Raw genomic sequence first — 26,505 nt, forward strand, 5'->3', positions numbered from 1 at the left:
GACAACCAGCTTGAAAAAGTCTAGATCAAGATACTTCTATTGGACTTGTTTTTTTATAAAGAAAAGTGAATGTAAATAGTGGACTTGAAAGAGTCTACACCCAAGTACTAGATCTATTGAAATCATACTAGTTGTGCCTACTTAGATACCAAATGCATTGCACCTTCTTCTATTCTATGGATGGTTGGCAATTTACCATAAACAATTATGATTACACTAGAAAAATTGCATCTTAGTCAGAATTGGAAAATCATATAATTGATTTCATAAAATTCTTTTCCAAATATTGTAGGATTTGAAGTAATAGCTCTACCTTCTTGATTGGAACAATGACCATGAAATTTTAGATTTATGGATTTAACACATTTAAGAAGACCTAAATCATAAAAAATCAATAAAATAAATAAATTAAAGGAAAACAAATCTTAGTAAAAGGCAAGTTTATTATTAGTACGAAACCAAATCATAAACAACAGAGGAGATATTCACTATGATTTAATATTGGGAAAACAGTAAACTTTTCATAAGAACATATGAATAGTAATGGAAGAAATGGTACAAAAATTATAGTAGGTCTATTTTAATTCTAGATTTATCATTATATTGAGAGGGATCAAATCCTTCAAAGTGCAAACCTTTCCTTATGATAAACATTGAATTACTATTTATTTTTTATTTTTTTAATATGGCATAACAATTCCATATTACCCCTAAAACAAATTATACACTTCGTAGGTAGTAAAAAGCACTCGAAATTTTTTTTTGTTGCTATTATTATTATTACCTTAAATATCACTAATAATTCCCTTAAATATCACTAATAATTCCATGTTTACACATAGGAGGGATTACACATTTGCTTCACACTGAAATGTAAAAAATATCTTTCCATGCCGGTAGGACACATCTTCCATATTTGCCCTTGGTTTCTTGCAGTTATGAAATATCTTGGAGGCTTAGTTTGGTACATAAACATGTAGTAATACAACATTAAGGAATCATCGTGTTTACACTTCAACACTCTTGAATATGATCGGCATGCCATGCTGAGTATGCAGAGTCATCACAGCAATGGGGGCATGCTTGTAAGCTGGAGAGAGACTGAATGAAAATCTCTGTAAAATCATGGCTAGAACACTCTTGGCCTCTAACATCGCAAAATTTTGGCCAACACAATTACTTGGACCCAAGGAGAATGGAAAAAAGGCATTTGGATGAACAGCTGCCTTTGAAGCACCCTCTGCAAATCTCTCCGGCTTAAACAACTTTGCATCGGGACCCCAGAACTTCTGATTATGATGCACTGCCAAAAGTGGAAATAACAAAAGTGCATCTTTTGGAAGAGAGAACTGGCCGAGCTTGATCGCTTGCTTTGTTTTTCTTATTATGGCAGTGGCAGGCGGATATAGCCTTAGAGTTTCATTCAGCACCATAGTCATCTGCCAACCAGAGAAAAAAAAAGCAATACATCTTAAATGACGAATAATCAACCAATTAAAATCTAGATGGCTACAGATTACCAAGTTGATTGGGGCCGCACTGGGTTAACAGGAGCCAAGTCTTATAATTGAAGGATATAATGATACGTTGGACGGTAAGCCCTATCACCATTACTCAGCTATTAGATACTGTTGTAATAAAAATGCATAATGCCTAGTTAATATAAATCAAAGTTACAAAACTCACTTGGAGGATGACTGGGCAAGGCTGAAGAGTAAGGTCTGGTCCAAACTTGGAAAAACAACAAGAAAAGTTTACCAAAAAAATCAAAATAAAAAATAAACTAGATTTCATAGATGAATCTACATAGCCATAGATTTTAGACAGTTGACATATCTCAATTGCCTGAAATTTGGTCGGAAAAACAAGCAGGGTGCTAAAATAAACTAGATTTCATAGATGAATCTACATAGCCATAGATTTTAGACAATTGACATATCTCAATTGCCTGAAATTGGGTCGGAAAAACAAGCAGGGTGCTCGTTTCTGTTCATTTCTATTTTTTTATTAACAGGATACTCTGCCTGTAGAGTCAGACACACATTTGACAGGAGATTCACTAGTCATTCGAGCAAGACTCGTCAGACTTGGAAAAGTTGTATAGTCTTTTTTCTTGAGAGAGAGAAGTCAGAGCAGGCAACCAATCCGGAGGAGTCTAGACTAGCAACTGTAACTATTGGAATCATAATAGTGGTGCCTACTTGATACTGGTGTAATAAGATGGGCTTCCTGTTCTATGGATGTCCCACAGTCTGCTATATAATTATTTAGGATTAGACAAAAAAACGCATCCTGGCCAGAATGGCAAAATTATACGATTGAAAATTTCCAACAAAATTGATGTTAACATCTCCAAACTGATACAGCCACCCTGGCGAACTAATTGAGTACTTCAAAATAAAAATAAATAATAAATATGAGAAAAAGATAAATATCAATATTGTTGTCGGAATCTACCTGGGATGCACAACATTGATTGCTCAACTGAGCACTAGCAGGTTCACTTAAAGGTAACAGGAAGTATTCATAATAAATAGGGCACAAGAAGGGCATAAGACTGGACAAATTGGTTAAAACTATTGTGTTATCCATATCACTTATGTAATATTCTCAACTCAAATAGAAGTTATTTTTTGAGTTAGTACACACTTATCCTATACGAGGATCGTTTAGAGTTCTTAAAAACATACTATAGGATTAAAAAAGTTTTCTTGTGAAGGTTTAAAAGTAGATGTGTAAAATTTTGTGGCTGAATGTGTGGAATGCCAACAAAATGAGTGAGAGATAATCAAGACCCCAAGGCTCAAATAACCATTAGCCATACAAATTCGATATTGGGAAGACAATTCAATGGATTTTGTTATATGTTAAATGAATTTGAAAGAAAATTGTCATTATGTTATTGGTAGATTAAAGATAAGGAACATTGAGGATATTTCAGAGCGCGGAGGAGCCGGAGCGCGTCGGGACGCGAACGCCATCTGCACAGCCAATCGTTTTTCCGCTATTCCCTGCGCACTCTCCTATCAGAAGCAGCCATACATAGAGCCTACTGAGGACGGGGTACACCACCAAGCATAGTGCTAAGCCACCTACTCTGCCTTACCATGCTCACAACCAATCGTCTATCGCCATTTTCTCTTCGCTCCCCCAACACATGCAGGCCTATTGAGGTTGGGGCATATCACCCAGTGCAATGCATGGCCACCCACACTATCTTCCGGCCACGTTCATTTTTCCCTGTCATATAGCGAACATGCTCTCTCCGCTTATCGACCACAGCAACTCCTTATAAATGTGCTCCTGCGGATCGTTTTTCCTTTTCTCCTCCTTCTGGGCGGTTTCGGCCTGCAGGAGGAGAGCCTAACAATAGGCCTCTCCTCTTCATCTGCTTTCTTCAGATTGAACAAATTGCGGGGATTCTGCGCTTTCAGCTCTCTCTGACATGGCTTCGTGGTTTCTCGATGCATTCTCGGCTCCTCTCACCGGGTCAGTTATTCCTACTTAGCTCGACTCCTCTGTTTTTTAGCTTTAATTTCATTTTTACTGTTCAGAACGTATAGACTGACAGATATAGGGACTGGTATATCTTTCGTTAGTTTAGCTATATGATGCTGAAGGCCATCATAAACAGAATTAAGGTGTCTATTTTCGTATACAGTCCCTGTACAGATATCAGGTTCCGCATAGGGAGGTGGTGGTGTATATGTCGTTTTTACTGCTGCTGCATCGACTGTGAAAATGAACCCACTCAATAGGCCTATAGCAGACGCAGCTTCGAATCCTGATAGGTGTCCCTGCTCTCTGGTTTGAGTTTTTTGACTGTTGGTCGGAATTTTTGCCCGGAATTCTTACTGGACCTTTTTTCAAATCAGTTTTCCGGGACTGTTCAGTCAATAAATTCTAATATCCGCCATATCTAACTGCCATATCTCTCCAGCTCAGAAGCCTCTCGATCCGAGGCAAAATGGATCTTCTGGCGGTGGTTACTGCCATCTCATTAAATTCTGGATGTCCCTAAAACATTTTCTTTATCGGGTCTTTTGTACTTTCATCCTCGACATTCTTAAAACCCATATCCAGGTTCCTGACAATATCTATTTGGGATCCCTCCTGCTGTACCTTTTTTCTATTTGGGTATCTTGTCATCCAGGTCTACTTTGCAGAACGTTCTAATTGCCTATCATATCATCCCCTGATCGTCCTTCTCTCCTTGTCAGTTTGGTGGTTTTCACATGTCGACTGACAATGACTCTCCTGCCACGGTGGCTCTTTTCAGAGCTGCCATAGAGGCAGAAAGGGCACGTGAAACTGCCACCCTGGACATGAGCTGGCATGCCTCGGTGGAAGAGATGATTCAGCCCTCCTGTCAGGCAAATCTTCAACAAGTCGACCCGTCACTGTTAGCTGACAGAAGAGTTAAAAAATCCTCGAACCCAGTCAAAATTACTCCTCCAAAAGCGGTTTCTGTTTCAAGTGTGACCTTGTCCGACCGCATTGACAGTCTTCAAAGACTTGCGCTCATAGGAAAATGGCAATTCCCGGAGATGAATGAGGAGGACATGCGATCGTGGTTGTCAACAAAGTGGACTCCACTGATTGGATACGTTCCAGTGATATCCCGCCTGATGAAAGACTGGTTCTCATTCCATTTCTTGAAAGCTACTGACCTCGAAATGATCCTTAATAAGCCTTGGGTCTCTGGTAGGAGCTTCTTATTCTTATCTCGATGGTATATGGGTTTTGACCCGCTTAAAAACACTCCATCCAATTGCATGATCTGGGTCAAGTTACCTAACCTGCCGCTGGAGTTATGGTCTGCCGAAACCCTTATGGACATTGGTAATGCTGTGGGCAAAGCTATTTATGTTGATCCATGGGTCAGGGGAGAGAAAGATAAAAGGATCGCTTGGATTCTGATAGAAAGGCCTTTCAAAGGTGGTTACCCAGAGCACATTGAGATCTCGTGGGAAGGATCCACCATTTGTCAAAGACTGGATTTCTGGGGCATCCCTTTCAGATGCTCTCTCTGCCATCGAACTGGCCACCTCATTAAAAACTGCAGGATGCGCTTTAACCGGAAAGTCAAGCGTCCATCTATCTACAGGGGAAGATCGACTGTCGCGGATACCTCATCGGAAGATACAGGAATCTTTCTTAAGCAATCTCTCAACCAGGGAAAAGCCTCCTGCCACTCTCAGTTTTTTTCCTATGACCAAACGGATGTGCCTCTATCCCCGGTCATCGACTGTCCTCCTATTCCAGAGCCTAAAGATGATGTCCCGGTTCCCTCTCCCTCACCTATGAAGCAAGGTGATTTTGTGGTTGGGACCCATCCCATTATGTTAAGCTCTTCTCCGCTATCATCGACCCCCCCTCCTGTTAGTCAGCGCAGAGGTAAGGACCCCATGCCTTCACCTACTCCTTACAATTCACCAACTGACTCCCCGGTGAATAAAATTGACAGTGATATCGAAATTCTTCTTCAGAGAAACCCTTCTATTCTTGAACCATTAACCATTCATAAGCCCTCTTTCCCCACTATCAGTCCTAACTCAGCAAAAAATATCACTGTCCGGAAAAAACAAAGAGGGGGGTCCCGTCATTTTAGGGGCAGAACAATCGTATCTGATTGTGGCATTACAAATCTCTCTTTGGTTGAAGTTCCAATTACTGAATCTCCTGCCCCCCAGCCTCTTAGAGCTTGTATGGCTGGTCAGCCATCAACATGACCTTTTTAACCTCTATGAATATCAGGGGCTTGGGCGCATCCCCAAAATTCTTGGCGCTCAAAGAGATTTTTCAAACAGCACAGTCTCACATTATTTTTATCCAGGAAACCATGCACCCCAGTAAGGCTGCCTTAGCCTTTTTCAGAAGAATGTACCCGACTTGGTACATGGTTGCATCAGATGCAGATGGGTTATCGGGGGGTCTGGCAGTCCTATGGGACCCGTCATGGGTAAAAGCACGAGCTTACAAATGTAACGCAGGAATTCTTATATCAGCTTCGATTAGGGGTCGATCTAAGGTTTTACATATTCTAAATTTATATGCGCCTTCCAGGAATAAATCCTCATTTTGGGACTGGTTACTTGCATCAAACATTCTTGACATTGAATCCTTGTTGATAGCTGGGGATTTCAATATCACCCTGAATTCTAATGAATGCTGGGGCCTGCGCAGGAATCATGACAGTATGGCTGACAGATTACGCATGGAGTTTCTTAACAGAAATTTAATTGATGTCATCCCCCAAAAGCTGTCTCCAACTTGGGACAATTGCAGGACGGGCGCCGCTTATATCGCAAAAAGGCTGGATCGTTTTATTATTAACGCTAGTGTTATTGAAGCATGGGGTATGCCTCTTGCGAGCACCGGATTTGAAACCACCTCTGATCATCGGCCAATTCATCTATGCTGGAGGCAAGCGGACACTAGACTTGGTTATTCCTTCAAGTTTAATAGAACATATCTGTCTGACCAGTCTTTCACTGATCTTATAACTAAAAAATGGGATGAACTTAAGCGCTCAGAAAACGCCCCTTTCACGACTTTCCGTGAAAACATACAGTCTCTGAGGGTGGCGGCAAAAGATTGGGTTATCAAAAAGAAAAAGCGGGATAAACAGGAGCTTGAGGATATTAAAAAAGAACTATGCATCTTATCTGCATCATTTCTTTCTGATGGCATGTCTTTCGAACAAAAAACCCGTCTCAGATCTCTAGAGAAGAAGAAGCAAGAGCTACTGCAAATGGAAGAAGCTGCATGGAGACTCAAAAGCAGGGCGGTTTGGCTAAAGGAAGGCGACCGAAACTCAAAATTTTTCCACAATTTTGCTAATGCAAGAAGACGGGCAAATTCGATCTGGAAGATTCAAGACGGCAATGGGGGCTTCTTTCATTCTCAGCATGAAATCTCGTCTGAAGCTTTCAGGCATTTCCGGGAACAATACAAGCGGCGGGATATACAGTGTGAGGATGCCTTTCGAATGATAGAACATGTCCCTGTCATGTTTGATGAAGCAGCAAATGTGGAATTCTTCAAGCCCATTTCGGAAATAGAATTACAGAAGGTCATCAAGATTTTTAAAAAGGACAAAAGTCCTGGGCCGGATGGATGGCCCATTGAATTTTTCCAACATTTCTATGAACTCTTCAAGGATGATCTGCTTGGGATGATTGATGCATCTCGAATGTCAGGAAATGTGCACAGCGCCCTTACCGCCACTTTCATAGCGCTCATCCCTAAAAAGGTCCAGCCCGAAAATTTTGCGGATTTCAGGCCAATAGCTTTGTGTAACACTCTGTTCAAAATCACTTCTAAAATCATTGCTGAGAGAATGAAATCGACCTTAAACTCCTTCATCACCTCGGATCAGCATGCGTTCTTAAAGGACAGGAACATTATTGATGCTGTCGCATCCACTCAGGAATGTTTATTCTCTGTTCTTATGAAAAATACAGACGCTGCCATTCTTAAAATCGATTTACAAAAGGCATACGACTGTGTTGATTGGGGTTTTCTCCGTCTTCTCCTCGCAAAAATTGGGCTGAAAACTCAGGGTATAAACTGGGTCATGGCTTGCGTTGAGAACATTAAATACTCTGTCATCATCAATGGTTCTCCCTCAGCGTTCTTCCAGGCGGAAAGAGGACTTCGTCAGGGATGTCCGCTTGCTCCTCTTCTCTTTATCTTGGTTATGAATTCACTCAGCACTCACATAAACCAAGCTGTTGCAGAAAATCGATGCGCCCCCATCAAGATTTGCAAGAATATCTCTTTGTCACACAATTTGTTCGTTGACGATATTCTTCTCTTTGCCATGCTCCGAAAATCGAGCTGGTCATGCCTCCATGGAATATTCCAATTGTTTCAATCTGCAACAGGTTTGATCATTAACAAAGCAAAATCCCTGCTATATCATAACCACACAAATGAGGAATTGACTATGTGGATCGCAGCGCTCTTTGGCATTCAACTCGCTCCAATTAAAGATGGCTTCAAGTATTTGGGGTTTTTTCTAAAACCAAAAGGAAATCGCAGGTTGGACTGGACATGGCTAATAGACCGCTATTACAAAAAAATATCTCGGTGGGAGTTGCGGTTCTTGTCTTTAGGAGGCAGATTCATCCTTCTACAGTCAGTTTTATCGCAGCTTGCGGTGTTTTGGGCACACCTTTACTTCCTCCCCACTTCTATTATCAACACCATGGTTTCACTATCTGCTAATTTCCTATGGGGCGGCAGATCTCAATTTTCCAAGATGCATTTAGTCAAGATGGACACAATTTCTAGACCAAAGCGATCTGGCGGATGGGGACTGCTTCACATGAGATCTTTTGGTAAAGCTCTCCTGTGTAATTCATTGCAGCGTGGTATCTTCGGCAAGGGAAAATGGAGTTCCATCATCAACCAACAATACCTGAAAGGAAAGCCTCTGGTTTACTGGTATCGGAGAAAGTCTCTCGGCTCTGCAGGGGGTTCAGCTATTTGGCGTGGATTCAGAAAGATTCAGCTGCTTTTTTTTTATTTCCTTCGATGGCGTTTTAACTCTGGCTCTAATATTCTGATTGGCCTGGAACCGACTGTTCTTGGACTGGAAGAATCCCTCTCCCCTGTTCTCATTTCTTTCCTGCACTCACAGGGTCTATTCACATGGAACAAGCTCATTCTTCATTGGTCCTCATCGACCCCCACTTGGATGTCCGCTGATGATCTTCATATGCCTTCTTCTCTCTCTCAACTATGGGCATCGGCGGTCAAGAGTCTCGATGGCAAAGGAATTAAACAAGCAGGATCAAATGATATACTGGTTTGGTCGAAGTCTAAATCCACTATGCCTGTCTCTGTCAAAGACCTTTATGCCGCTGCATCATTGCCTCTACAGCCGCTCCAATTGCCCTTGTTCCCCATGAAGTTCTAGAAAACAACATGCTCGCTCAAAGCAACATTATTTTCCTGGCTGGTTTTTTCCAACAGGAATCTTACATGGGAAGTTTTGCAAAAAAAAGGCTGGAGGGGTCCTGGCAGATGCGTTATGTGCTGTCAAGCACTGGAAACAAACATCCATATGTTTTTTCAATGCTCGGCATCGGCCAAAATATGGTATGATCTTTCATTAACTCACGGTTTTCCTTACCAATCTTTCTCCTCTGTACAGGATGCTTTCAGGTGGTGGAGTGAACAGAAACCATCTTGGCGATCGATTTTTATCCTCACTTGCTGGCTTCTCTGGAAGTGGAGGAATGCTCGTATTTTCCAGGATTCAAACGCTCCTATTGATTCGGTGATGGACTCCATATCTTCACTGATGGCTCTGGGCTGATATGTTTTTCTCTTCATTTTTGGTTTTCCCTCACTGCTATGAGGATCTCTTTCTTTGGTACAAATTCCGGAAGGATATTTTGTTTTCTGCTCATGATCTCTGTTTCGCTCTAGGCTATCAGCTTCTTTTATATTATTATCAGGCTCATAGGCAGTGCCTAATTGACTATCGGGAACAGTTTTCTCCGGGTTGTTCTGTTATGTTCTCACATGTCCTCTCATGTATTCAGCTTTTTATATTTCCTTGATATAAATACATCGTGATTTTTCTTCTGAAAAAAAGATTAAAGATAATGTATGCCCATTTTTGTTATCTTTCTCACTCTTTCAAAGCAGGTATAGTGCTAGAAGTATCATAGAAATAGTCCAAAATATACATGGAATATAAAAGATTATTGTAAGTGACGGAGATCCAATTTTCATTAAAAAAATTGCACTAAATTAATTTCCTATTTGAGTACTCAATTGACTCACAGTTCTTCTTACCATCATCATTTCAGTGGGAAAATTAAGATTGTGAATAAATAGTTAGAAGGATATCTACATTGTTTTGTATCTAATAAATATACATGGTGGTTTAAGTGGTTTCCCTTTCAAGTGATGCAACACATCCTTGTGTACTTCATCAAAAATTTCCTCCTTTATGGCACTTTATGGATATCATCTATCATTTGTCAAATCACCCTTGAAAGGGACTGTAAAGGCTTAATTAATGGAGGACCACATAGGGCATCAACGAGAGTTTTTCAAACTAATAAATGAATACTTGGATATAAAATAAAATAGGATGAAACAACAATAAGATAAACATCACAATGAAAAGGACTTTGACGTTGGGGATTAGATATTTGTGAGACTACAATGATATAAACAAATGTCCCTCAAACAAAAGAACACAATAATTAAATTAGCATTGAGGTATTATGACCCCTATAAGGTGTTGCGCCAAAGGATTAGAAGTGTGGATTACAAATTGAAATTGCCTCCATATTCATGTGTACATCAAATTTTCCATGTTTCTTACTCAAAGAATGTAATTGTCACAAGATCACAGTCCAAACTATTTTACAAGAGGTTAGTGAAAAAGAAAAAATCATAGTATAACTAGACACAATCCTAGAAACAAGGATTAAATAACTGAAAAATTGAGCAATTACTAAGTAGCTCGTCAAATGGAGGAACCTAACATTGGAAGAGTTGATACGAGACATGATTTTTTCACGCATAAACACTTGTAGCCAAGCATTGAGGGCAACACTTGTTTGAAGGGAAGAGACATGTTAAGCCCTATATAAGCCCCATGATAACCCTAAAATCTCTTACTAATCCCTGGTTTGAGTTATTATATTTTTATTATTATATTGTTAATGTCATCTAGAACCTTTCATTGTACCATTTCATTGTAATTATACCCTTTGTTTTATATATACACTAAGAAGAACTAGTCTTTAGGATCATCAAATCTTTTTTTATACATTGTATTCATTGTAAAAGAAGGTTTCCCCTCAAAGTGGACTGTAATTATTAGTTTCTTATCATTTTTAAGGTGCAAGGTACATAACATTTTTTAATGTAGAAATTTAGTGTGAATTGTAACCTCATGTAGGCATCTTTTTCCTCTTAGTTGTAATTTTATTCGTTGCACATATTCCATTACTATGTGTGTGTGTGTGTGTGTGTGTGTATTATGAGCAAATCCAATAAAATCTCTCTTGTGTAGAGGATTTTTAGTTTGTAGTGTTTCTTATTTTTTTGATTTGGTATTAGAGATGAAATTTAGATATTAGTGGGAAAGAGCTAGATTCCATCCTTCATTGTGATTTTAGTGAAAGGTTTTAGAGATAACCACTACTTGTAATTCCTAAATGATCTTCCATTTGATTGCTACATGAAAATGTCTCAAAGGAGAAATATGTTTAAAGATCCATGAAGCAAGGGATGTTTAAAAATATAGTAATAGGTAACTCTTTTATTGTAAATTTTATGTTCACCATGATCTAAATAGTTGATTCCTTTCATATTTAGCTTTCTTTCCTTATTCCATTGTGTTGAGCATTTTCAAGCATTTTTGTGGCAACTCATTAAGAATTGGTTAAATACAATTTTTAAAATAAGAGAATATGGAAGGGACAAGGAAATTTTTTTCATTGAGCTCACAAAATGGAAAATCTATTGGTGCATTCATATTTAAATGAATAAACCAAGCTAGATGGGGAAAATTATGCAAATTGGAAGTATAAGAGGCACACTTTGATCAAAATGTATAATGTTTGCGAAATTATGTTTGGAAACAAAACCAAACCAACATCCCCGTCAACTTCAGTCAAGGATTGGGAGTGATGAGAGACTAAAGTGAATGTGCTCTTGAGAATATTCATGCAAGAAAACATCATTTCACTTATCATGTAATATAAAGCATCATATGAAACTTGGTAGACACTTAAAGGTTTGTATGAAATGGAAAATACAAATCGATTGTTGTTTTTGAAATGCTAACTTCTCTTAATTAAAATTGAGGAAAATGAAAATATTAGTAATTTTATTTTTATAATCAAAGACCTTAAAGATAAGCTTCATGATATTCACGAAACAATTTCAAGAATTAGTCTATGTATGGTTACATTGAATCACATTCTAGATGAACATCATATCTTTATCACTAGTCTTGCAACTATAGGAAAATCATCGACAATTGATCAATTGGCATGCATTCTATTACAAGAAGAAGAACAAAGACATAATTTTAATAGTAGATCTTAGAGTTTAGATTTGGGGTTGGTAGCTAAAGGAAAACAACTATACAAAGGAAATATGTGGAAAAGAGATAAAGGAGGTAAGACATATGCTAAATGACATCAAGGAATGATACCACCAAGAATAGATACTGGTGTAAAAAGTAATGAAAAATGCTTCTATTGTAGAAAAATTGGTCTATGCTAAGGATTGTAGGAAAATAAAGTTTAATGATGCCAATTATAGAAGACATATAAATAATTTTGTAGATAGAGAAGAAAAAATTAGTGATGATTTCAAAATTAGTTGTTCAACTTACATGCCACTTTATCAACAAAATTGAAGATGTTAATGCATAGTTGATTGTTTTTAGTACTTTTATTCATATACAATAAGAATTGGTTTCAAACATATCATGATAATGGTAATGGTGCTAATATCTATTTAGGAAATTATAGGGCATAGGAAACTAAAGGCTATGGATATGTATGTGTGGCCTTTCCAAGTGGTCATATGAAACAAATACATAATATAATGTGTGTTCCAAGAACAAAAAGGAATCTAATCTTAGTTTCCACTATTTCAAATCAAAATTTAAAGGCTGAATTTGGTAAGTTTTGATGTTTTGTGAAGGATATATAGGATCGCTTTAAAGTCATAACACCAGGAGTCAAAATGGGAGGATTGAACAGGGTTGATGTTACAAGGAAGGATGGGAGGATTGAACAAGGTTGATGTTACAAGGAAGGATAAGCAAGCATTGGCATCAACAATACTATTATCTTAATAGAAGAGTTATGGAATCAAAGGTATGGTAATCTAAATGATAATGAATTTATGTTACTTTTAAAGAAAGAAATGGAGGGTCTTCCAATTTTTGAGAATCAACGCATTGAATATGAGGGATGTGCTTTATGAAAACGACATCAGGAGAGTTTCCTAAAAGTACAAAAAATTGGAAAAGAAAACTATTGAGTTAGTGTGTACTGATGCGTGTGGCCCCATGCAAAACAAGTGAGTTGGTGGAGCTTCTTATATCTTTTTTTTTTCTAGTAGAAAAAGTTGTAATTTTATTTCATAAGATAAAATTACATTTTGTAGATGCAGAAGCATATGCACTGATATTAATCCAGTTTTCCCAGAAACCAAAAGAAATAAAAAAATGGAGTGAAAACTATACTTTTCTCCCTTTCTTTTTCTCCACCTTTTGCCATCCCCCAGAGTTGGCGGTGGTGGTTACTATGGAGAGTTGATTTTCTGTTATTGTTATGGGAGATTCCTTGTCCGACTCCGATCCTTCAAATCCATGAGTTCTCTTGTTGCCGGATATTTCAATTCCTGTTATTTGGAGTTTTTGCAGAGGGTTGCTAGGAGCTTCCTTTTTCCTTTGCGTGCATAGAAAATTTTAGGGGCGGATGTTCTCCCTTTGCGAGAAATTAAGGGGTTTTAAATTTTTAGTGGGCAAATATTTTGTATCATAGTACATTTTTACAAATCACCTCAAATAGCCCACCTTATTTTAAGGGAGAGGGTAAAAAAGGTAAATTTAGCCCTTGAAATTAGGAGTTACAACCTTCCATTCGCCCATTTTCAAGAATATGTTTTATTTAAGTGAACCCATTCGCCCTTTTGAAGAATAGGTTTTATTTAAGTGAATCCTATGGGCCAAAGGCCCAAATACCATATTTATAAAAGAGGTATGGTAAATTAATAAAAATATAAATAAATGAGAGGTATGGTAAATAAATAAAACATTTTTTATATTTACTCCATAAGTCACCTTATATTTTTTTTTCCAGTGGAAAAATCTGTAACCTTTTATTTAAGAAATGTAAAGTTACAATTGCAGATGCATGATGCATTTCCATAAGCTGCCCAATGGGCTCAAGTGCCATGGCATCCGACGCAACGTTACATGACTAACGTGCAAAAATGATGAGAAAAGAATAAAGAGAGAGAGAGAGGGAAAGTAGTGAAGGCAAGAAAAATTGAATTACATATGTGAGTAGGCTCACGCTTCAGGTTTTTCTTCCTTTTTTCTTTTCGACCTTGCGCCACTCTCCTTGGGTGGGCTCGATCGAGGCTATGACTAACTGTGTTTCAGCTTTCTGCAAGCCTGATTCCTTATCTGAATCTGATGTGTCTGATTGGTGGTGCCGCTTTATCCCTCCTATGTTCTGGTCATCGTTTATCTTCTCTGCCTGATTTGGGTGAAGCTGTGGAGACTTGTTGTCTGATGTGGTTTCCTTCTGATTCCCTGTTTCAGCTTCCTCTATGATGGTATCATCCTCTTCAGCTTCTGATTCTTCGTCTTCTGATATCGGAGGGGCTTTCTTTTCAGAATCTCTCTTCTTTACGACATCATCTATATTTTGCCATCCTTTGGGCTTCCTTTGTTGTGGCTTGCTCTTGTTGAGACTTTTACATGCATTGTACAGATGACCTGTTTGTTGACATCCCCTGCATCTGAAAGCTATATTCTCATAGTCCAAAGACTGTTTCCACTGTGAATTGTTGAAGTTCAGAATTATACTTTCAGGTAATCCTTGGCTAAGATCTACCTCGACACATATTCTAGCAAAGGTAAAGATTCCCTTTATATGTCTCGCTGCATCAATCTTTAACATTTTCCCGAGGGTATTCCCAATAACTGTTAAGGCCTTGGAATGCCAGAAATGTAACGGGAGGTTATGCAGCCTAACCCATACTGGCATCCTTGATACCACCATAGTGTTGGCATCAAACTCCGGGAACCATGGAGTAACAAAAAGTCCAGCACTGCCCCAGAACCATGGCCCTTGATTGAGAATTTTTTCCCTTTCTTCTTCTAAGTGGAAAATTACTATGAAGAAACCCTTAGAGCATAGGTGTATTTGGCAGTTTTTTGTCCAAACCGTGTGGATCCATTGGTATAATGCATCAGTTCTAGGCCATAAGTCACCTTATATACATGCAAAGGTGTAAACAAATAAAAATATAGGTAAAGTGGAGGTATGGTAAATAAATAAAAAGTCTTTTTATACTTACTCAAAAGGTATGGTAAATAAATAAAAATATGAATAAACTAGACGCATGGTAAATAAATAAAACCTCTTTTTATATTTAGTCCATAACCCTTGTTCTATTTATGAAGGTTTTATTTAAGTGAATCCTATGGGCCAAATACCATATTTGTAAAAGAGGTATGGTAAATTAATAAAAATATAAATAAACGAGAGGTATGATAAACAAATAAAACATTTTTTATATTTACTCGATAAGTCACCTTATATTTACGAACACTCAAAAAATGTGTTATATTTAGGTGAAACCTATGGGAAAAATACTATGGGACAAATACCATGGACTAGATTGTTATTAATACCATGCAAAAAAACATTATTAACCCTAATATTCGTATTAATAAAAATAAAAAAGGCACATGGTATTGACCCATGGTATTCACAATGTAGCCTATTTAAATGGGGGAATTAAACCAGCATAAATCCATCTTTACTCTAGATCTACTAACCCCGCGAGGTATCAAATATCGTGATATGCAAACTAGCATAGAGTGAAAAAATATTTGATCCGATCAAGAGTAAAAATGGATGTTGTAATTTAATGTATGTTAAACATTTTAGCTTGGTTAAAATAAAAAATAAAATAAAAATCAACTATTAATTTTATTAATTTTTATAAATTACTAATAGTAATTTTTAAGCTCCAGGTTTATGATAACCCATGGTATTGACCCATGGTAATACCGTGGTATTCATGTGAGCATAGGCTATTTAAAGGGGAAATTCTATCATCTTAGATCCATCTTAATTCTGGGTCTACCAAGTGCTCAGAGGGATAAATAGATTTCATCCCCTAAGAGTGATAGATGTGGAGTTAAGATGGATATAGGTTGGTTTTTATGATAATGAAGATATTAAATAGACTTAGGAAATTATATTGTAAAAACATCTTAAGGTGAATGGTTAAAGCATAGACATTGGACAAGTATATTTGTATACTTCTGTTTTAAACTGAAACAAATCCACGGCTAAAAGGAATGGATTGATTGCACTAGTCATCCTTCTATAACTTTCCAACATATGCTGGAGTAAACAGATTGTAATTTGGGTAATTTTTCTAATTGATGATGATGATGATGATGATGGTTAACGTCCACTGAGACCAAATTGGTCTATCGGACCTACAATTTTCTTAATTTTTACTTGTCTGACTCCTCGTCTTTCTTGGCGAGATTGGTGTTGTAGCTTTCTTTCTTTTCTCTACGGTCTTCCAACTTCCTTTGTCTTGCATCTCCTTCATCTCTTCTGGTTCTTGGGACATTGGTGTCTTAGCTTCGCGATCTATAGTCGGAGAAGTTTGGTTTAGGAGATCTGCTTTGATGTTAAATGAAGGTTTATTTTCTGCGGTATTCAAATCCTCATAACTGTTGATTTGTTGGGGCGGGCTTTCTCCTTGCTTGCTTTGAGAGTTGTTTCCTTCTTCCTTGATTTCTTGCGACTCAGAGTTTTCTCTAGAATATTCTTCTTTGATGATAGTGTAGTGTTCTTTTTGTGCTCCTTCCCACCATGTAGATCTGTGGTGGTTTTTTCTAGCAAAATTTTTCTCAGAGGCTTTTGGGCAATTTTTGGCTAGATGCCCCGTCTCAAAGCACGATCGACATCTGAAGAGGACATACTTTTGTATTGGCAGGGTGGTTACGAGGTCCCTAGAAGTGATGAATTTGATTTTATTTTGGTTTTATATATAGTATTAGGTTTTTTCTCATGCTTTCTGTGAATGGCACGGGTGAATTTTACCCTACACCCACTAGGTTATCGATATGTAATTTCGGTAATTTTGATTTCAAAAGATATTTTAAAGAAATGCAATGATTTCATTTGTGTATTCAATAAACACAAGATTTTATAATTGAGTAAAATATTTGCCATGCCTGGTGAGAGATTCGCCAAAAAATTATATATACATATCATATTATTGATAAAATAGCCTTCAATTTTTCCTATATACCATGAAGATTCACCCATTTATTATACATGTAAATTTGGGGGGGGGTTCTTAAATTTTTCCCTGTTTGCGTGTTGGGCTAGATTCCTTGTTCATCCTTTTCTATTTTGAAATCCGTGGTATCTGGTATGTCTTCTTCTTCATCCAATGGCACTGTGTTTTGCCATCCTTTAGGCTTCCTCTATTGTTGCTTTTTCTGATTGGGGGTGTTTCTTGCCTGTGGAAAAGCATTGAGAAGGTGGCTTGTTTGTAAATATCCTCGACATCGGAATGTTGTGTTTTCGTAATCCAATGATTGAAGCCACTATGTGTTGTTGAAGTTCAGTATTATGCTTTCTGGTAGTCCCTGGCTGAGATCTACTTCGACACATATTCTAGCGAAGGTAAAAATTCCTTTGTCAGTCTATCAATGTCAATATTTAGAAATTTCCCCAGGGTGTTCCCTATGGTTATTAAAACCTTGTGATGCCAAAAGTGTAATGGGAGGTTATGCAACCTAACCCAAATTGGTATCTTTGATACCACCATTGTGTTAGTGTCGAAATATGGAAACCATGGAGTAATGCAGAGCCCTGCGTTGCCCTAGAACCATCGCCCCTTATTAAGGATGTGTTCCTTTTCTTGTTCTGTGTTGAATCTTACTATAAAAAACCCTTTAGGGCATGAGTAGATTTCACAGTTTGGTGTCCAGGTAGTATGGATCCAGTGGTGCAGATCCCCTGATTTGGGCCAGTAGCCATTGAATCTGCAGATAACAGAGTGAGAAAATAGATCTGAGTATAAATCATTTACCTCAGGCATTTCAATGGTGAGAGCAGGATTATCAGGTTTTTGTTTGATCATGTAGGGCCCAAGAAGAATAGGGTTTGTTACTAGATTGACTTGCACTTTCCCTTTACCCTTCACCGCATCCTTGAAGGAGCCTGTGTTCTTGGAGTTTGTATTCTTTGAGCTAGTTCCAGAGCATCCTCCTCGCAGATGAAGGTTAATGATGATGGTTGAGTCTGTGGTTATACTATATTCCTGGAGAGTGTAGTGGTCTTGTAAACTGCGCCCCTTGTAGATCAGATTTTTCCCTTGTTCTGGGATGCTGAGAAGGTTTTGAATTTTATTCCATAGTTCTTGGATATTGCTGCCCCTCCATAACCTCACGCAGTAACTTCTACCTTCCGGTGCTTTTAAGAGGAGTTGTGTGAAGTCCACCTCTCTGGGATTTGAGCCCATCTGAGGTTGCCTCCGATCTATTCCTTGGATTGTCTCATTTCCAAACCCCAGGTCATCGCCTTTCAAATGGTGTTCCTTTGCGAATTTGGCCTAGGTGTCCGGGCGATGGGGTATCTTGTTTTTCCCACAGATCTGGGTTTTGTGAAGCTTGTTATTCATCTAAGGGCCCGATCCAGTGGATCAATAGCAGATCTGGGTAGCTGACTGTCTTCAGATCTGTGGTTTGGCCCTGCAGAAACACCCTTGGCAAGATCGCGTATACAAGGATTATATGTAAAATACAAACTGGCCCTTACCGCAAAAGTGATGTCTTGAAGTCTACTTGAGTTGGTCTTGTCAATGCTCAGGTGTCGCTTCTGCTTCCCGACCGCCTCAGATATCTGAAGACCCAGATCTGGGTTGTATTCCTCAGCTAGCTCCTTGCATGCTGCCTTCCGGTGCTTGTTGGTATACTCATGGAAGATCCATGCAGTTTGACGGAGATCAATGATGAGGCCAACTGCTTGGTAGATCTCATCTTTCCAAACTCCAATACGGGCATGATTGCCCTCTGATGAGAGATCCATGCATTGGGCATTTTGTGTGCATACAGTCCGACGACAGCAGGGGTTTCCTTGTTTCCTCAAGTCACCGTCGTTTCTCACCCCCAGTTGAAAGTGGCGAGGGACGATTCTAGTCTTTTTGTTGTTACAGGTAGCCTTCCCGGCCAAAACTAGCCCTTTGGCAGCTAGATCTTCGAGGGTAGCAACAACGCAAACTGTTGCGCCGCCTCCAACCCGCTTGTCACAGCGCCCCTTCTTGAGGTGCCTAGCATTTCTCCCCACCGGAATCTGCAATCCGGCCTTTGCTGTTCTGCTCGCAGGCTGCTTCCTGGAGCCTGCTCCTAGTTGCCCGCCCTTTCCACTGCTCTTTCCTGAACTCTCCATTTTTTTCCTCTATATCAACAAGCTATGCTCTCTTATATCTTATTTTCATTGATGAGAGAATTAGATTTACATGCATTTGTTTTATAAAAAAGGAAAATGGTATGGTTTAATATTTTAAAGAATTTAAGAACATGGTTGAAAAATAGGTAGGAAGGTATATCAAGATCCTTGAGTTGGATCAAGGAGAAGAATACATATAAGGAGAATTCATAAAAATATTTCAATAACAATGGGATTTAACAATAGTATACAATGCTACATACTCCTCAGCAGAATGGTGTGGCTAAGAGGAAATATAGAACTTTGGTTGGAAGTGCTCATAGCTGGATCAAAAACAAAAATATTTCTAATGGTTTTTAGGCTAAAGAAATAATTACTGTGATGTATCTCAAAAATAGAAATCCTACAATTTTTTTAGAGTACAACCCTATATGAGGCATTTTATGGCTATAAAGCAACAGTTAGTCACTTGCGAATATTTGGGAACAAAGCATTTTCCCACATTCCAAGAGAAAATAGAAGAAAGCTTATTCCAAGGAAATTAAATGCATGTTTATTATTTTTTGAATTGATTATAAAGTTTATAAAATGAATGACCCTATTAATCGTAAATTCCTTGCAATTGAGGTGTTATATTTCATGAATATGTAGAAGAGATTCAAAAGGAGGGAAGTTTGATGTATTTAAATTACCTAAAGATAACAAAGTAGAAGATGTTGAACATCAATTGGTTGATGTTGGAGATCAAGGTAGCATTGAAGCTATAAGCAGCTAGAGCACACCAAGAAAGAGTGGTGCAACACCAAGAAAGAGTGGAGCAACTCCACAAGGGAGTGAAGCATTATGGAGATCAACTAGGGCAGTTCAAACACCTCATAGATATAAAGATGATGCATTAGTGAATCAAGCTATGAAGGTAGAGGAACCTTTAAAATTTTAGTAAGAATAATACCATAAATAATGGATGGATGTCATGAAAGAAGAATATGATTCTATAATGAAAAGTGAAACATGGGAACTAATAGAATTTCGTAAAGTCCCTATAGGTTTGAACTAGTTGTTCAAGTCTAAATATAATGTTGATAGTATTGTAGACAAAGAATAGGTTATGATGAAACTTTTGCACATAAAGACAAAACTAACATCATTAGATTAATGATTGCATTTGCTACTAAGTACAATTGGAAGTTATATCAACATTTTTAATGGATGGTTAAAAGAAGAAGTTTATCTTATTAATCCAGAGGGGTTTGTAAAGAAGGGTCAAGAATACCTTGTTTACAAGTTAAAGAAAGCATTATATGAACTCAAACAGACACCCAAGTCTTGGTATGTAAAAATTGATACTTCTTTTAACAAGGTTTCATTAAAAGTGAAAGTGATCCTAATTTATATATTAAGAAGGATGAAAGTGGTCACACTACTTTGAATTCTTTATATGTTGATGATCTAACCATAACATGAAGTCATATTGAGTTGATTGAAGAAATCAAAAGATGAATATGATAGGAATTTGAGATGGACCTTGGTTAGTTGCATGATTGTTTAATCCTTGAGGTATGGAGAGACGATGGTAAGACTTTGACTACACATAGTCAATATACTAATGAGTTAATAAGGAGACATAATATGAGTGAATGTAAACTAGAGTCTATTCTGTTAATAAATAATGTTAAGCTCAACAATCATGACAAAACAAAAGAAGCAAATGATAGTTTGTATGGACAATTGGTTGGATGTCTAAATTATTTTAATTACAACTAGGTCAGACATTGCATATTCAATTAGCATACTTAGCCAATCATAGCTAAACCACATGACAAGCATTGGAGAGAAGGAAAGAGAGCTCTTTGATATTTGAAAAGCATTACATATTTTGATATTGAATATACTAATGACTTGAAAGTTGAATTGATAGGTTATTCATACTTTTGATTGGGTGGAAGATCTAGATGATAGAAAGTCCACAACTGGATATGCATTTGATATAGGATCCAAAATTGAGTCTTGGAGCAGTAAAAAACAACCACAAGATGAGTATAAACCATTATGTAGTGCCATGTACCAGGTAGTTTGGCTGTAGGGAAATCCCTGAAGACATGGGAGAAAGGAAAAATTATCGACAACCATCAAATGCCATGACAAAGCATATTGAAACCTATCAATATTTTGTAAGAAAAATATATATATTGTAATTGACTTCATGTATTATAATACAAATGATAATGTGACAAATATTTACCAAGCCTTTACGAAAGGCTAAATGTGAAATATATAGAGACAAGTTAGATATGGTAGAAAATTAATATCTCTATTAAGTAAGAGTGATATAATTAACCAGAGAAATGTTGTTGTATTCCAATGCATTATTTTCTTCTAAGTAACTATAGTTTGGTTTCTTTTACAATGTTGAAAGCTAGCGTGAGTGGTAAACTTACATAGACGTCTTTATCCTACCAATTATAATAGTTATCCACTGCATGCTTCCCATTGTTCTATATATATGGATACTCATGCATTTAATGTAATAGTATATATAATAATACCTATTTGAGTGGTTTTTAGTTTGTACTGTTCTTGATTTTTCTACTTTCCCCGCTTTAGAAGATGGTGAGGTTTGGACAAATGGATGATCTGACAAGTAGTTAGTAATTTAGTACTCTCTGGTATATGATACAACTTGCCAGCATATCATTCTTATATTAACTATCGTGTCTAGAAAATAGTCCATTCAACTTGGGCAAGTTTTAGGTTATTTGGGTCTAAACTGGGCAGACATTTTTAAGGAAAGATGTAGACAATCTTGATCTCACGCAATAAACAAACATATGTAAAGCAGAGGATTATGGTTTTATGGTATATCAATCCTAACGTACATTTATATTTTGTCTTAGTGAAATATATGATGCAGTTTCAAGACAAAAGTGATAGCTGAAGTTTAGTTGATTAAGGAATCTAAAAAATAATATGGAAATATTTTGAATGGAATACATACCGACTTCATCTTGCTAAGCATGTCTGCATCTGGTATATCTGTGCCACAAAAACTGATCACTTCTTTCCTTAACGTTTCTTGCCATTCCGGGTTTATTGAGAGTAAGAATACTGTCCAGGTTAACAGAATGGAAGTAGTTTCATGGCCTGCAAAGAAAAATGTCTTGCATTCATCCATGATTTCATCAATAGTCATGACTAGATCTTTTTGAGTCCCTCCCAATTCTTTCTGGTTGGCCGTCATCATAATTCCAAGCAGGTCACTTCCATAGCCAACGTGACCTCTTGTTGTTCTGGGCTCCAACCTACTTTGAATTATTGAATTCAGGATTTTTTTAACTCTTCTATCAATCTTCCATACATACCTGTTCTTTCTGGTAGGAATGTATCTGTCAAAAAGTCGGGAAATATAAGTCCCCTATAAGTACTCTGAAGCATTATGTTAGTGTAGAATGTTTATGGACTATGTATAGCACTCAGTAGAACGTTATGCATGGATCTATGGATTATGGCACTAGCCTCTAAAACCGCAGGTTTTAATGGACGTTTTGGAAAAAGCATAAACAAAAGAAGAAGTACTAATGAATTTGCAGTGACATGCAAAACTCTATAATTGAAGAGAAGTATAGAGTAATTACTGGCTTCCTGGGATGAAGACAGATTGTTCAGCTTTAGCAACCATTTCTTGCAATTCTCTCTGCAATTCAAATACTTCTTTGCCTTCATTGTAACTGCTACCAAATGCAGTATGAGATATGATATCTGCTGTTAATGCTCTAAACTCTTTGTGAACATCAATCTCTTTGCCATTAGAGTCCGACTGAGCCATCATTTCTTGCCAATTCTTGAGCATGGATGAAGTGCAAGCAGCCATTTTCTTCACCATTGGCTGTCATTGGAAACATGAGCACATAGCTTAAGTCAATTGCATACTCTAGAAAGACTCCAAATCTCAAGGCCTCCCTAAGAAATCGTCTAGCTGATACACATCCAAATCTCAAGGACTCTCTTTATGAAATCTAGTGGATATGCACCCTTGTTTAACATAGGTAGGCAAATTCAAAGAGGAAAACACTAGTTGATACACATCCTTGCCAAATGGCATGGGTAGGCAAATTCACAGCATATAAAACATAATTTAATATGCTAGAGGAAAACACTGTTGATAATAAGATATCACATGGTCATCAATAAAATTTTGCTGTAATTAATAAATCAAAACTTTCTAGTGTTGATGAATTTGATAATTTCTTTTAATTGCTTAATCATAGTTATCAGGTACCGTTATTAGACAGTCACGATTCTCAGTATAATGAGGTTTGGGAGTTCTGCACCAACCTTATATGTTCAAATTATAAGCATCAATTAACTCGATGCATATATTTACTTCCTTATTAAACACCCACCATTACATTGTAACTTGACATGGGAGGTATGCAGCAGTCTGATAAGGTCAAATTATAAACACAGATTGATAGTAACTTGATGCATATATTTAAGGAAATGCTTTTGTTGGTCTGCAGTATGCCTATATTCAATATTCAGGTAACAGTCCTTTTTAAAGTGCCAAAATATTCAATTTCTTACAAAATTGTTATCAATTATCAAGTTTATTATAGAGTGATGGTAGACATTCCAGGAATCCATACCTTAAGTTTATCAATACCGAAGACAGGGCTCACGATCCTCCTGTGCTTTACCCATATCAATCCATCTAAAAGAGGCAGTCCCCGCCCTAACAAAGCCAACACAAATGGCTTGGGGGTCACCCTTCCATAGTGACCGAATTTATTTGATAAAACTTCCTTGATTAGCTCTGGCTCTGAAATATACAGCCTTGGATGTGTTCCATACCAATAGAAAAATGTCTCTCCTGAGCAGAAACAATTACCAAATACTAATCAGACATTGATTTCAACTTTGACACCATTGAAATGTATAGCATTGAATGGAGTCCATACCAATAGAAAAATATCTCCACTGAACAGAAACAATTACAAAAGACCGATCAAACATTGATTTCAACCTTGATACCAATTAAAAAAACGTCCAAACAACCAGCAGAAAACATAAGTTGTAAATTCACTGTTTTAGCAGTTTGGTGCCTACAAGATCAACATATGAAAGTAAAACAAGCTTTGAAGTAAAAGGGAATGAATGAAAGAGAACCATATATCTGGCACCACTTCTGGTAATGTGGCGTGACCCTAGGAACAATGTCATGAGAAATAGTTTGCATTGGTTGTGCATGAGCCTCCTTAAGAAGTTGTGTGTATTCTGGCAAGCTCCCAGAGAGTATCTGGTAAGGTCGACCTCTTATCCCTTGGGCTGTATAGACCTTCTGGGATGCATAAGGCCTCCATATCAAGTCTCTGAAGATTTTGACAACTATGCTCCCAAACAAAATAACTAAAATGGAAACCAGTGCTTCAACACTGTTTCTGATCGCGTCATCCATATTCAAAACCTCACACAAAGCTATAGTACTATTACAGGGCTTCCTCAGGGTGATTGCCCATAGTTCTCTGCATCAATGAAATTTTCACAAAAATGGGCCAAGACACAAAATTTATAGGCGCAATTGGGACCTGAAAATGCAATGAAACTGCACTCACCTCTAAAGTGCCATGATCAGAACCCACAGTTTGTCTTTCATCCAACAATAAATGGTAACTACAATAACTACTTACTGATTTCTCCCATAATTATCATTTCGTGGCTCTCTTCTTGCTTTTGATTTTTATTTAAAAATTTATTATTGGATTAAATGTGTCAACCCTAAATAGTAAACGCACGATATATGGTAATTTAATGATTCACGTACTATCTTTATATCTCTACCTTAAGATAATGTGATATCTGTTAAATCATGAAGGTGATTCCAAACAATATACGCTTTAATATGGCGATGTGCCCATTTGAGGTCGGCCAGCTTTGGCATTGTGCATTTTCCTTCACACACCGGGGATTTGAATGTATGGACAGCCTTTGCAGTCTATGCCATTTGTCTGTTAATTACATGTTGAAGGAAATAATGTACACCATTTGTCTGTTAGTTACATGTATGGACAAGTAATGTCTCGCACAATGTTCTAATCTGGACACGTCATGATAATGTGGACGTGACTTCCCAACTCAAGTTACTTGTACAGGTTGTACTGTGAATTTACCGAAACTCTTATTTCGTAGACTATAGAAAAGTAAATGCTGGCTGACATGTTAGGCATTTACTTTTTGTCCCCTTTCTCACAACACGTGAATCCAAATAGCAACCTGGAAAAAAAGAACAAAAAGTAAATGTCTAACATGTCAACCAGCATTTACTTTTTTATAATCTACTAAATAGGAACCCCTGCATTTAGGATTCGGACCGGATCAGAACTACAACAGGTCACACGTGGCCTTATCTATCTTTCGAACTAATTAGTAAACGCCCAAACCAATTTCATCATTTCTTAAATTTTGAAAGATATGTAATACCTCACTTTTAATTGTTTTGATCCTATTATAATTGAGTATTTATAAACGAGTATAATACTGTAATACAATATGTGTAAATCAGTATAATACTGTAATACAGTATATGTAAATGGTGTACAATATAATATAAATTTTTAATTAGAAAAATTAAGAATGGATTTATATATTTTTATAAATATATAATAATTTTTAAAAGTTATATAATATTTTAGGAGGTAGATTTTCACCATTTATAATATGATGATGAAAGTTTCTGAGCATTGTGCTATTTTCATGTGGTATATGGAGCTTCACTAAGAATATAATTAATAATAACATTTGATAAATGGTTCATTTAATTAATATTATTAAATTATAAATTATAAATGTGTATTTAATTTTTTTTGGTCATATTTTAATTTTATCTATACTAGGTTTGACATTTTTTATATGATTTATGTGGTTGAATATAGGTGAAGTACTCACTCAAAACATCAAACATCACATGGAAATAACTTAATGCTATTCGTATATAACATTTTATTTATATTTTAAATATATATTAATCTTTTAATTAAATTTAATAGTTAAAAGTATGTATTTTTCATATATATATATATATATATTTAGAAAAATAAAATATATAATTTTTAACAATAAAATTAATAAACAATTTTTTATATATTTATGTTCACTCTAACCTTAAAAAATATTATTATTTTAATTATTTATATTTTTTATAAATTTATAATACTTTACTTTTGTTTTCGTGAAATTATAAATAACTTAATATTAATACTAATATCTTGTAATGTAAATATGATTTACATATCTG

General features: G+C 36.8%; 1 protein-coding gene across 2 annotated transcripts; it reads right to left on the bottom strand.

Moving 5' to 3' along the window:
• Nucleotides 1-790: 790 nt before the first annotated feature.
• On the bottom strand, nt 791-24,957 carry LOC149246114 (cytochrome P450 709B1-like). Of its 2 annotated transcripts, XM_089457829.1 has the most exons (6): nt 24,827-24,957; nt 24,381-24,736; nt 23,861-24,084; nt 22,850-23,100; nt 22,213-22,600; nt 791-1,439 (listed from the first exon to the last, which is right to left on the bottom strand). In XM_089457829.1, exons 2-6 carry the CDS (start codon nt 24,667-24,669, stop codon nt 1,008-1,010), a joined length of 1,584 nt encoding a protein of 527 aa, XP_089313955.1. In that variant the 5' UTR covers nt 24,670-24,736; nt 24,827-24,957; the 3' UTR covers nt 791-1,007. The 2 variants fall into 2 exon arrangements, with proteins under 2 accessions (XP_089313955.1, XP_089313954.1); XM_089457828.1 differs by having other exon boundaries at nt 24,381-24,937.
• Between the last annotated feature and the right edge of the window lie 1,548 nt (nt 24,958-26,505).

Source organism: Pinus tabuliformis, chromosome 7 (assembly GCF_031772625.1).
Source record: "Pinus tabuliformis cultivar Carrire ecotype Pingquan chromosome 7, CPIR1, whole genome shotgun sequence".
In the NCBI taxonomy this organism is placed as follows: domain Eukaryota; kingdom Viridiplantae; phylum Streptophyta; class Pinopsida; order Pinales; family Pinaceae; genus Pinus; species Pinus tabuliformis.

Bases quoted from the DNA above. Each gene is read 5' to 3' on its own strand.
- LOC149246114 (XM_089457829.1), bottom strand. From the start codon at position 24,669: ATGGATGACGCGATCAGAAACAGTGTTGAAGCACTGGTTTCCATTTTA. The intron at 23,101-23,860 runs GTATGGATTCCT...TTCCAATGACAG, and splicing joins TCGGTATTGATAAACTTAAG to CCAATGGTGAAGAAAATGGC. The intron at 22,601-22,849 runs GTAATTACTCTA...ACTTTTTGACAG, and splicing joins GTCTTCATCCCAGGAAGCCA to ATACATTCCTACCAGAAAGA.